Source organism: Saccostrea echinata, unplaced genomic scaffold (genome assembly GCF_033153115.1).
Source record: "Saccostrea echinata isolate AGI-Se365-2 ecotype Australia unplaced genomic scaffold, CSIRO_AGI_Sech_v1 ptg000009l, whole genome shotgun sequence".
Lineage (NCBI taxonomy): Eukaryota > Metazoa > Mollusca > Bivalvia > Ostreida > Ostreidae > Saccostrea > Saccostrea echinata.
The window spans coordinates 46,874,329-46,887,719 of NW_026889758.1; the positions used below are offsets into that span (position 1 = coordinate 46,874,329).

Genomic DNA, 13,391 nt, shown 5'->3' on the forward strand with positions numbered 1-13,391 from the left:
AAAAGAGATATAATCAAGAAAAGGCAAAAATAGGGTGGGTGTCTTATAGGGGTGTAACGATACAGCTGAAGTAGATCATGATATATCATGATTCACTGGGACTATCATGATATGTTATATATCTACTAAAATACTGGCTATGAGGACAATAGCAAGTGTATTGTCCCCCAAGACAGAAACTATCTTCCGAGGTACAGCATTCAAATTCACAGAGGTAGAATATATATATATATATATATATATATATCTATATCTATATATATATATATATATATATATATATATATATATATAAAGCACTAAATATGACCAACGACACGAACAATAATAATTGTCAAATTTTCGGGACAACCTGTCCCTTCCTCAGGACAAAGAAAAAAGTTAAGAAGTCATAAAAACAAAGGAAATAGAGAAGCAAAAACAACTAGCACTACTACATGTTTAAATTGGGGTTTATAAACAGTTGTGAACAAAGAAATCCGGATCGCTATGAAATGCGTCCGGTCTATCGGGTTTACTCTGACACTTCACCAGAGTACACCCGATAGACCGGATGCAATTCATAGCGATCCGGATTTCTTTGTTCACAACTGTTTATAAACTCCAATTTAAACATGTAACATTGTAAATATTTAGTGTTTGGTAGTTTAGTAGTAGTGCTAGTTGTTTTTGCTTCTCTATTTCCTTTGTTTTTATGACTTCTTAACTTTTTTCTTTGTCCTGAGGAAGGGACAAGTCATCCCAAAAATTTGACAATTATTATTGTTCGTGTCGTTGGTCATATTTAGTGCTTTATACAAGTTTCCATCCGTGACCTTGTATCTACTTAGTAGATCCGACACTTAGGATATATAGTGTTGTTGGTTTTTAGTGCTTTATATATATATATATATATATATATATATATATATATATATATATATATATTTTCCCAGGTGCAGCATTCAAAAATTCAAATTCACATAGGTAGAATATATATATATATATATATAAATATATATATATAAAAGCACTAAAAACCAACAACACTGTATATCCTAAGTGTCGGATCTACTAAGTAGATACAAGGTCATGGATGGAAATTTATATAAAGCACTAAAAATGACCAACGACACGAACAATAATAATTGTCAAATTTTCGGGACAACCTGTCCCTTCCTCAGGACAAAGAAAAAAGTTAAGAAGTCATAAAAACAAAGGAAATAGAGAAGCAAAAACAACTAGCACTACTACTAAACTACCAAACACTAAATATTTACAATGTTACATGTTTAATTTTGAGTTTATAGACAGTTGTGAACAAAGAAATCCGGAGCGCTATGAATTGCGTCCGGTCTATCGGGTGTACTCTGGTGAAGTGTGATTTACATAATTGAACGAATTAATTATCGCTAATTAATTACGGCCAACAGTAAATCGTACATTGTCTTATTCTCTCAACATAGCGTAACTCTACATGATAAAAAGAAATTAAAGAAAGATAATATGGAAGGATAATTCTGAAATATGAATTTGGATATATTCTAAATTTGGAAATCGGAAAAAAGAAATAAACAAAAATGTGAGCTGTAAATATTTGGGTAGGTTGTTCCAGGATTACTAATACGAATTAACGGTAAAGTTTACACTATATAGAGAGAATGAACTTGTTTGTTACAATTCGGGATTGGGTCTAGTTCACGTTCATCCTGGTGAAGTCATTAAGTTTGTTAATACCATTAGGGCGGAATGACTTCAGCCTGTGCATCCAGAACTTTTCCTTGCCTTTTCTCTGCGCGTCTGTCCATCTTGGATTATGGTCAATAACCACTACTGTCATGTCCTCCCATTTGTGACCTTCAAGGTTGAAATGTTCCCCAACGGGTTCATTGAGTTTTTTGGTCCTAATGGTAGAACGGTGATTATTGACTCTCCTGCGGAGATCTCCTGTTTCACCAACATACTGTTTGGAGCAAACTTTGCAGCTGATGAGATAAATGCAGTTGTCTGTTTGACAGGACAAATTCCCTAGTATTTTGTAGCTGCGGCCTGTAACGGGGCTGTTAAAACTGTCTGTGTCAGAGCTGTACTTACAGAGAAGACATCTTCTGTCAGAGCAAGTTTTAAAGCCCCCGTTAGGTAATGGATTGTCCAATCTGGTTCTTACTACCATGTCCTTCAGGTTCCTCGGGCGCCTGTATGCAGCCAATGGGGGCTCCTTAAAGACCTCTGCCATTCGTTTATTTGAGTGGAGAATTGGTAGATTCTTTTGAAGGATACCGCTGAGGTTCTTAAGGACGGGATGGTATGTGGTTACCAGAGGGACCCTGCCGCTATTGTCTTTTTCCTTGTAGCGTAATAGGTTTTGCCTGTCATGTCCCGCCATCTCATCAATAGCAGTTTGTACGGTGCGGGCATTGTAGCCTCTCTTGCATAAGTGGGACTTAAGGAGACCGCTTTGTTCTTGATATAAGGCAGGGGATGAACAGATGCGCCGAATTCTGGTGGCTAGACCCTTAGGCACACCCTTAAATGTGTAGGCCCCTTAGCTGGTTGCGTTTCATTGACGATATAGAGATGAAGTGGGTGGAATGTCACGAGAGCCTCGAGGCATTCATTTCATTCGCCAACACCTTTCATCAGTCTATCAAATTTACAGTAGACGTATCTAATTCGAAAAACATATTCCTAGATACTACATCTACCCTGACTGATGGTGAAATCGAGTTCAGTCTCCACACGAAACCCACAGATTCCCATCTGTATCTTATGCCAACTAGCTGTCATCCCCCACACACATTTAAGGGCGGGACATGACAGGCAAAACCTATTACGCTACAAGGAAAAAGACAATAGCGGCAGGGTCCCTCTGGTAACCACATACCATCCCGTCCTTAAGAACCTCAGCGGTATCCTTCAAAAGAATCTACCAATTCTCCACTCAAATAAACGAATGGCAGAGGTCTTTAAGGAGCCCCCATTGGCTGCATACAGGCGCCCGAGGAACCTGAAGGACATGGTAGTAAGAACCAGATTGGACAATCCATTACCTAACGGGGGCTTTAAAACTTGCTCTGACAGAAGATGTCTTCTCTGTAAGTACAGCTCTGACACAGACAGTTTTAACAGCCCCGTTACAGGCCGCAGCTACAAAATACTAGGGAATTTGTCCTGTCAAACAGACAACTGCATTTATCTCATCAGCTGCAAAGTTTGCTCCAAACAGTATGTTGGTGAAACAGGAGATCTCCACAGGAGAGTCAATAATCACCGTTCTACCATTAGGACCAAAAAACTCAATGAACCCGTTGGGGAACATTTCAACCTTGAAGGTCACAAATGGGAGGACATGACAGTAGTGGTTATTGACCATAATCCAAGATGGACAGACGCGCAGAGAAAAGGCAAGGAAAAGTTCTGGATGCACAGGCTGAAGTCATTCCGCCCTAATGGTATTAACAAACTTAATGACTTCACCAGGATGAACGTGAACTAGACCCAATCCCGAATTGTAACAAACAAGTTCATTCTCTCTATATAGTGTAAACTTTACCATTAATTCGTATTAGTAATCCTGGAACAACCTACCCAAATATTTACAGCTCACATTTTTGTTTATTTCTTTTTTCCGATTTCCAAATTTAGAATATATCCAAATTCATATTTCAGAATTATCCTTCCATATTATCTTTCTTTAATTTCTTTTTATCATGTAGAGTTACGCTATGTTGAGAGAATAAGACAATGTACGATTTACTGTTGGCCGTAATTAATTAGCGATAATTAATTCGTTCAATTATGTAAATCACACTTCACCAGAGTACACCCGATAGACCGGACGCAATTCATAGCACTCCGGATTTCTTTGTTCACAACTGTCTATAAACTCAAAATTAAACATGTAACATTGTAAATATTTAGTGTTTGGTAGTTTAGTAGTAGTGCTAGTTGTTTTTGCTTCTCTATTTCCTTTGTTTTTATGACTTCTTAACTTTTTTCTTTGTCCTGAGGAAGGGACAGGTTGTCCCGAAAATTTGACAATTATTATTGTTCGTGTCGTTGGTCATTTTTAGTGCTTTATATATATATATATATATATATATATATATATATATATATATATATATATATATATAGAGTGATTTAATGTACCTCTGTGATTTTTTTTTCTGTATGAAAATATGACTAATAAACCTGCTTATTTTTTGTAAACAGCCTCTACTGAGAAATAGATTTTGTGATATTTGCCCATGGTGAAATTGTTGTTGAACTATTTACCAGAAGCATTCAATTTCCCTCGCTTTTTATCTCAGAACTTTTCTGCTTTTATCCACATCGTGATGTGACACATGTAAAGTTTGCTTCAGTATAATAAAGCACTTATTTAATGACTATTCAGACAATATCAAGACACACCCCAGGCTACTATATGGGATCAAAGTTTTACATGGCAATACTGTATGTGTACTTAAAAAAGCAGGCTTCATATTTTAGCGGCTTTAGCGCAAACAACGATGCGCTAATTCATGAATACTGCTAAGAAATCATCTATAAATACAATATACGGTACGGACATGTATAGCACTAATTTATGATTTCGCCAACAACTCCATACCCAGTGATTGCGCTAAATTTTGAATACGCCAATTTATGTACATGTACAGTATACTGGAAAAAATCTTCTCAAGAACAGCAGGGCCACGATTAATCATATTCTGTCCGTCCGTCTGTCTGTAAACTTTTCACATTTTCAACTTCTTCTTACGAACCACTGTGCCAATTTTAACCAAAGTTGGTATAAAGCATTCTTGGGAGAAGAAGAGTTTAAATTTTAAAAATGAAGGGCCAAGTCCCCTTCCAGGGGGAGCTAATCAAGAAAAGACAAAAATAGGGTGGGGTCTTAAAATATCTCAAGAACAACTGGGCCAGAAAAGCTGGAACTTATTTGGAAGCTTCCTTAGGTTGTGTACATTCTAAATTGTTTAAATCATGGCCCCCGTGTTTAGGGTGGGGCCACAATAGGGAATCAAAGTTTTATATTGAAATATAGAAGAACAGTCTTTAAAAATCTTTTTGGTGTATTTTTGTCTGTAAATATACCCCCTTCCTCCCAAAGAAAGAACAGCTCTGGTATGAATGGTTCCCATTTCGCCTTAACTGTGAAATATAGGTAGGAAAAAGTAAAAAAAGTACTAAGGCGAACTGGGAATTTCTTAATAATACTATTGTAAAAGCAAACCTTGAAAATTGATGAGGTGTTTTTATAATGATTAGTTAATTACACAGTTTTTGGTATTTAAAATGATTATTTAGTCATTATACCCCCCGCAAACGAAGTTTAGGGGGGGTATATTGGAATCAGCATGTCCGTCTGTCTGTCCGTCTGTCCATCTGTCTGTAGACGAGATTTTGTCCGGACCATTTCTTGGAAACTGTTGGAAGGATTTGTCTGAAAATTTGTACACTTATTATTCACCATATGAAGGTGTGCACCTGGTATTTTCATTATGATTGGATAATTATTTTGCATTTTAAAGGTGTTTTTTTCATTTTTATTATGTGGTTTTGTCTGGATCTGTTCCCAGAGACTATTGCATAGATTTGTATGAAAATTTGTACACTTATTATTTACCATATGAAGATGTGCACCTGGTATTTTCAACATTATTTGATAATTTTTCTGCATTTTACAGGTGTTTTTTTTTTTAATTTTTATTGACTTAGTCATTTCGGGTTCATGTCTAAGGTTTGAGACATAGAATCTAGAACATCTGTACAAAAATGTGAACTACAGCGTAAAACTACTCATTAGAGCTAAAAAAAACACAAAGTATTAAAAACAGTTTTTACATTACACAGCAGATAGTGTAAATCCATTTGTCCCTTGGGAGTAATGAGTGGACATGCATCTAGTTAAAGATTAATTAATGAGTTCAGTGTGGGAAGCTGTTAGGGCATCTCTGATCAAGCAGGTCTTATCTATATCTCAGGGGAATTGGGCAGAAAGAAATAAAGATCTCTGTTGTCTAAGTCTCTTAATTGTAATTTATGTCTGTCAAAATACATAGTTACTAAAACCAGCCTTTTATTTTTAAAATGAGTTTGATATAAAGGTATTAAAATCAATTTGATTTTCTATAATTAATTATGATATTTTTTTTTTCAACAATCAATTTGCTGTGTGTCATGTCTCACAAAGATGGCAGATAGTTGCAAACTATTTTTTCAATGTAATAAAAAACACTGTAATTATTAGTGTTGATGTTTTATTAGGCTGCACCTTAGTTTCATTCATTTAATAAAGTGCCCCACCACAGCATGATACGTCCATCAAATATTGTTAAATTATCATAAACAGTTTAGATTCAATTGTTTGAATGACGTCTTAGCGAGACAAGGCAGTCTGCAATTTGTTGTAAAGATATAAAAATTCAAATAAAAAATGTACAATAAATAATTAGTTTAAATTATATTATACAATATCATATAAGTTTTAATTATTATATACAATATCAAATTAGTTTTAATTACATCAAATTTATCTTGAAAGTAAGACTTGCCAACAAGAACAATTCAATACAACAAAAGCAATTAATTAAGAGACTGATTCCTTTTGCCCATTTCCCAAGAGATGTAGATAACACCTGCTTGACCAGAGATGCTCTGCCAGTTATCTCCTCACACTAAACTCATTAATTTATCTCTAATTTGACATGCAATTTTCTGCTATCAAAATTTTCCTTGACGAGTGCCTGATCATTACACCCATGGGAGAGGTGGAATTTTTGTTGTTACAGATTGCTGTAAAGAACATAATGAAAAAAATAAGACTATTATTTTCTTGATTTAACACTTTTTTAATAAAGATACTGCAATACTCTGACATCTTTTGGGATTGTGTAATTTAAAAGTTAAAAGACATAGTTTTTTGATTCTAAGTCTAATGGTTTTCTAGTTATGATTTTTCCATATTTGGCCATAGCGTCTTTATTAAAAGTCAGAACGACATGGTTTTAATGTGCGACACACCTTCTACCCTAGATGTATCAGCTGACAAAGGTTGATAATTCTAGGCATAATTGTATTAAAGTTATGAGCCTGACATGAAAAAGCTAACGGACGGACAAACATGAACGCTATAACATAATACGTCCCGTCGTAAGACGGACGTATAAAAATATATAATGAGTAATTAAATTTTCACTGTAAATGTTTAAGGAAATTGTGAACACCTCTCACATCTAGAAAACATTAGTGATTTGGTACTTTCTCTGAAAAACCAGCGGGGGGGGGGGGGGGGGGGGGGGGGGGGGTATTTGTCCCTTTTGGACAGTTCTAGTTATACATGTTGTACATTTGAAAATAAAAAAGTAAATTCTACTTTAAATGGGAATTAATTTATGCATACAGTGAATGGAATAATATTTTTTTTTTATACATAATAGTTACTATTTTATAAAAATAATGATTTCCATTAATGTTCTCTTTAACAATGTGCTCCTTGATTTTTTATCACTATTAATATTAAGCTTATTATTAAAAATAAATAAATATTAAATGATAATAAATGATATTTAAAAGAAAACTTTATTATCTTTTTGTCAACTCTACCTCCACAAGAGTTTCATAAAATTACTAATTCCTTAATTTAAGATTCATAATAATCCTGCTACACAAACAATATTTTTAGACTTAATTAGATGTTTATACAAGTTCCCATTTCACCTTGATTTACCTCAGAGCTTACTAAGGTGAAATGGGGGTGCGTATCATAACCGCTACATTTTCAAAATTATCATTACCGCTACATACTCATTACCGCTACAAAAAAGGTTACATTACCGCTACATTTAAACGTATACATTTCCGCTACATTGCCTCTTTCGATGCATGTACAGATTGATTTATAGCACAACATATACATCCACAAGACATGTTTCCCCTGCTCACCACGGGGAGTTGAAAGTAAGACTTTGAGCAAAATGTTCTTGGTTTTAGTTTTCAATTTTTATTTAAAATCTATTTTATTTAATAAAATTAATAAAACAGCTAGAAAGTGTTAAAACCGAGCATTGTTCATGGATAAAACACACAGTCTTTAAGTAATTGATAGAGCTTTGAAGGCCATTTGCTTGACGTACTGCTGTCTGGAAATCTTTTATATGAATTATAATGGGTAGAATTTATATTCTTTGCCATTGCTGGCTGATTCGATATGTAGGGGTAATGAGTTGTAATCAGCAATAGTCTTTTTTATAAAATGTAGCGGTAATGATCACCTGAAATTTCGAAGAAAAGTAGCGGTAATGAGTTGAAATTTTTCGCAATGTAGCGGTAATATTGACCTCCCCGAAATGGGAATACCAAATTTTACAGTTAAGGCGAAATGGGAACAAACCGTATGAATTTGCAAATTAACAATTTATAATACCTGTAAAAAGGAATTTGGGGGGGGGGAGGGATGTTTTAAAAATATTTTCTGTTTTCCATTGATTCTTGAGTTGTTACTAAAAATATAGTTATCTTTCTTTCTTTTGATAAATAATTCAAATTTTATGAAAGTTGATATGAATATCTATATAAATTCAAAAATTAATTGGAATATGATAATTTTTTAAAATTGATCAGGAGGTAGACTGCAAACACTTCTATCATTTGCAGTTCTTTAGTTACATTTTGTATTTTCTCTATTTTTATTTGCAGAAAAGTTTAATAATTGGGAGCTGAGATTTGGCATGTTGGTTTTACGAATTGGAGAACTCATTGGTTTAAATCAACGGCATATTACAACCATGGCGAAAACATTCCAGTCCAATCCAGACCTAGAAATTTCTCAGTTGATGAAGGAACTGTACAAGCATTTCAAATAACAGTTTTCTTTTTTTTTTTTTTAAATGTCAACTACTGATTGTTTATTTAGAGCTGAAAAGAAGAAGAAAGATTTCTAGTTTTCAAATTGTGCTGATTGTGATTTCTTTATTGTACCTTAAATTACCTCAAATTATTCATTTCTTTATTATCTGTACACCTTAATGCCTATCATCATTCCTCTGTGTGTGAATTTTCATTTGTTTTTTTTTTTGTGTTTTTAATCACCATTAACTATTTGCTGAAAAAGTGTTGTCTTTAATTAGCTTTTTCAGTTTCTAGAATGCCTTAGTCACTTGGAGGACAATTTTAGAAGTCACTCTGCATAGTGACTTTGATAACTTATTATCATTTTTTGTCATTAATTGTTAGAACATTGTCGGCTTTTTCTCTTTAACTATAATGTAATTAGTTTTGTTATTTAGCATCTATGGATGAAGGGAGTAAAAATTGTGGATTTCTTGGTCTTAAGGCTCGAGATGAGCAAAAGCCAAAAAAATCATGCAGTCTTCAAACCATCTTCTCTGTTCTTGAACAACAGGCAAATTGTTTTCCTTATCATAAAAAGCAACAAGCCTTTTAAAGTTATAAAATTCATTGACTCTGGGTCCAGACTAAGTTGGTGGTATATAGAAAATTTATCTACTTATTTTTTCCCCTATTTCACTTGAGGCGGGCCAACGGCATGCTTTAAATATATGAAAACTGAGAAATTTTTGTCTGCTTGGTCCATTGCTTAGGATTTAGAGTACACCTTATTTGCCCCGGTAATGAAAAATGCATAATGTCTCAGAAATTCTTGTCATCTATCACATTGTTTTTATATTAATACTATGTAATGAACCTATGTGAATTTTTCTAATTCCCAGGTCTCTCAGGTTAGTTTTTGGTTTTAAGTTGATCATACAAGGAATAAGATTCCAATAAAAAGTGCCATGTTTTTCCCTATTTAGTACAAATTTATAATCCTGATTGAATCCTGGTTCCTGTGGATATTGCAGGTTATATTAGGTCTATATACTAGTACTAGCTGTCCACAGTGATCAGTGATCAATACAGGACATGTGTTAAGTTGTTTTGATGTCATATCCTTGAGCATTTTGTGATGTATTTAAAAATTGTTTTTGTTTGAAAATTAGTGGCATTAAGTCGTATAATCAACGAAGTAGTTTAAAATGTAAATATACATGTAATACGTCTTGAAGATTGAATATTTAAGATTATAGATGCGATCTAAGTAATTACTTTAGTACATAGAAATAAGTATAGTAAAGCTATTTATACCTGATTTACAACTCGCTCCAATTGCAATGATCATAAACCCTCAAAAAAAAAAAAAAAAGAAGTGATTTCTTAATTTTCTACTTTAAAATCTATGTGACGTTATTATTGTGAATCTTTTGTCAAGTGGCTTAGGATTTGATTTACCTTTTATTTTAGGCATTTTTGGAAAAAAATGCCTGAAGAATATTGATTTTTTTTTTCCTTATTAATTGATAATTGAATTAAATTGACATAATATGATATTGTTTGGTTTATTTTGCACATTAGAAACAGATTGCATGTCTAAATACTTATGCATTATATATTGATAATCAATCAACAAATATGAAATGTAATAACATAACTATGAAAGTTTCATGTGTAGTGGCAGCAAAGGCATGTTCAGTTAATATTTATTCAAACAAGGAAATTAAATTTGTTGGTGTTTTGATTATCTGTACAAACTAATCAATATATTTTTATGTAGGTACATGGATGTATTTTGGGACTGTCCATAATGAAGTTTTGTTAGACATAAATTGTTTTGTTGTTCAATAAATCCAATTGCTCAAGTAGTTACTGTGCTTCACTTACTACCCTTTCAATGAAATTACTAGAGTTTATAGGAACCATCTTGTCCATTCCATTAGAATCGGCCTAGAGTAGTACAAAATACCAATGAATAAGGTCATAATAAAATCATGAAGCCCTGTTAAACAACCTATGTATATGCACATCTACATGTACACAATTGGCAAATGAATCATAAAGCACCATTCAAATTGAAGTATAGAGAAGATTATTCATTTATTCAACTAATGAATTATTCTGATTTGACAATTTTTCATTTTTTTGCTAAATATTTGTTAAAACAAATTTAATTTTTAAGAAAATACTCATTCTCCACAAAAGTTTTTTGGGACATGAACAATTAAAAAGTGGACCCTCTGTTTGCAATACAATAGAAGTACATGTATCACCTTGATGTGTACTGTGTCTGTACTTTTATGTTGCCATTAAAAATGCATTTAGATAAACTTGATTGACCTAGCATGAGGTAAATAATAAGAGGTTCATGTAACTATAATTCAAATACATGTAACACATCAAGTCATTAAAAAGAAAATAAGAATAAAAATCATAATCAATATCAAAACAGAACAAAAACATCATAATGATATTGTGTATATATTAATTTCAGTCAAAAACACATGGATAATATTTGAAATTTAACCATTGGTAAATTTTTCTTCAATTCTTTTTTCATCCAGTGATGAATTTTATTTTGAACAATTGCATGAAAAAATTATAATAGGTTTACATGTGAATTCAAACCAATAAAATATCATCAAGAAGTACATACATGTAAATGCCATTATTTTGTTCCATGCAGATTCAATACTGTAATACATGCCATACATTTTAATAGTACTTGGGAGTCAATGTTAAGGTAAAAAAACATTCAAAAAGTGCATTTCAATCTAAGAAACAAAACACATGAATAACTTTAACAAATCAAATTGGTACACAGAATAAAATCTTCCACACACAGATACAAAGTTGTTATAATTTGCATTGATATTGTGGAGCATACACATTGACAAGAACACTTAGGGCTGTAAACTGGACTTCGCAGGACAAGAGGCACACTGTAGCAATGACATTTATAATTACACTTGGCACTGCAAACAATAAAGCACATATATAATGATACCAGAACATCTAATCTTTTGATGTTTTTTGTTTAGAGACCCGCATGAGATTTTGTTTGTGTTATTTTTTTTGAAATATCTGTTAGTACAGGTAATGGATTGAAAATGTTCCATATAACCAGTGTTATGCTCCTGAACACTCTTGTTACTTGGATTTTGACTTTTTTATCACAGAAAAATTCTTATCACAGTCAACCTGTCCCTGGAGGTCTCGGTTTTTACTTGTCTAATTTGTAGGTCACAAATTTTCCCCCAGAACTCCTCCTTCTCATGGCACTTGGCAACTGGAATAATTGAACAGAATTATAGATGTGTATAATATAAAGCTTCCCTTATCATAAGTAACTAGAAATATGTCCATAGGACATGAATGCCCCGCTGAGGGTATATTAGTAATGCAACATTTTAACACAAATTGAGGAAAGTGAGGTCAAGGTCAAAGGAAAGGTCAAGGTGAAAAAATATTGATGCAGTTGAATAGCTTACATCAGTATGTATCAGCATATGAAGTTTGACACTAATTTAAGAAAAGTGAGGTCAAGGTCAAAGGAAAGGTCAAGGTCAAAAATTGTTGATGCAGTTGAAAAGGTTACATCAGTGTGTATTAGCATATGAAGTTTGATAAAAATATTATGAATGGTTTCTTTAAAACTGAGCTAGACACTAATTTAAGAAAAGTGAGGTCAAGGTCAAGGTCAAAAAATATTGATGCAGTTGAATAGCTCTCATCAGTATGTATCAGCATATGAAGTTTGACACTAATTTAAGAAAGTGAGGTCAAGGTCAAAGGAAAGGTCAAGGTAAAAAATGTTGATGCAGTTGAATAGCTCTCATCAGTATGTATCAGCATATGAAGTTTGATAACACAATCTTGAATGGTATCTTTAAAACTGAGCTAAACACTAATTTAAGAAAAGTGAGGTCAAGGTCAAAGGAAAGGTCAAGGTAAAAAATATTGATGCAGTTGAATAGCTCTCATCAGTATGTATCAGCATATGAAGTTTATTAAAAATATCTTGAATTGTTTCATTAAAACTGAGCTAAACACTAATTTAAGAAAAGTGAGTTCAAGGTCAAAAGAAAGGTCAAGGTCATAAAATATTGATGCAGTTGAATAGCTTAGATCAGTATGCATCAACATATGAAGTTTGATTACACTATCTTGAATGGTATCTTTAAAACTGAGCTAAACACTAATTAAAGAAAAGTGAGGTCAAGGTCAAAGGAAAGGTCAAGGTCAAAAAATGTTGATGCAGTTGAAGAGCTTACATCAATATCTATCGGCATATGAAGTTTGATAAAAATATCTTGGATAGTTTCTTTGAAACTGAGCTTTGAACAGAGCTAAACGCAAAGTGTGACAGAAGGACAGACGGAAGGACAGAAGATGGACATGACAAACACTATATGCCCCGGCCATATTCATGGCGGGGCATAAAAATTAAGAATTTTATCCCCCCCCCTCTTTTGGGGCCTGAGGAATGGGGCAAAATATAAATCAAATATTTTCAATGAATGATACTTTCAAAAATGACACTCTCAAGGCATTTAAAATTCATGGGAGTATGT

At 33.1% G+C, this 13,391-nt stretch overlaps 2 protein-coding genes across 5 annotated transcripts in view; one reads left to right on the forward strand and one right to left on the reverse strand.

Moving 5' to 3' along the window:
* The window catches only part of LOC133182921 (probable nuclear hormone receptor HR3), a 47,995-nt gene extending 37,599 nt beyond the window's left edge, over positions 1–10,396 (forward strand). The window contains exon 11 of the mRNA XM_061317780.1: positions 8,683–10,396. Coding sequence (XP_061173764.1) covers positions 8,683–8,849 — 167 coding nt within the window. The 3' untranslated portion in view covers positions 8,850–10,396. The remainder of the gene's footprint in view (positions 1–8,682) is intronic.
* A 927-nt stretch (positions 10,397–11,323) lies between these two features.
* Positions 11,324–13,391, reverse strand: part of LOC133182920 (patatin-like phospholipase domain-containing protein 7) — a 29,388-nt gene continuing 27,320 nt past the window's right edge. For 2 of the 4 annotated variants that reach the window (XM_061317777.1, XM_061317775.1), the window contains exon 34: positions 11,324–12,106. In XM_061317777.1, the coding sequence (XP_061173761.1) occupies positions 12,041–12,106 (66 nt within the window). In that variant the 3' untranslated portion in view covers positions 11,324–12,040. The remainder of the gene's footprint in view (positions 12,107–13,391) is intronic. The other 2 variants (XM_061317776.1, XM_061317778.1) reach the window with 2 other exon arrangements.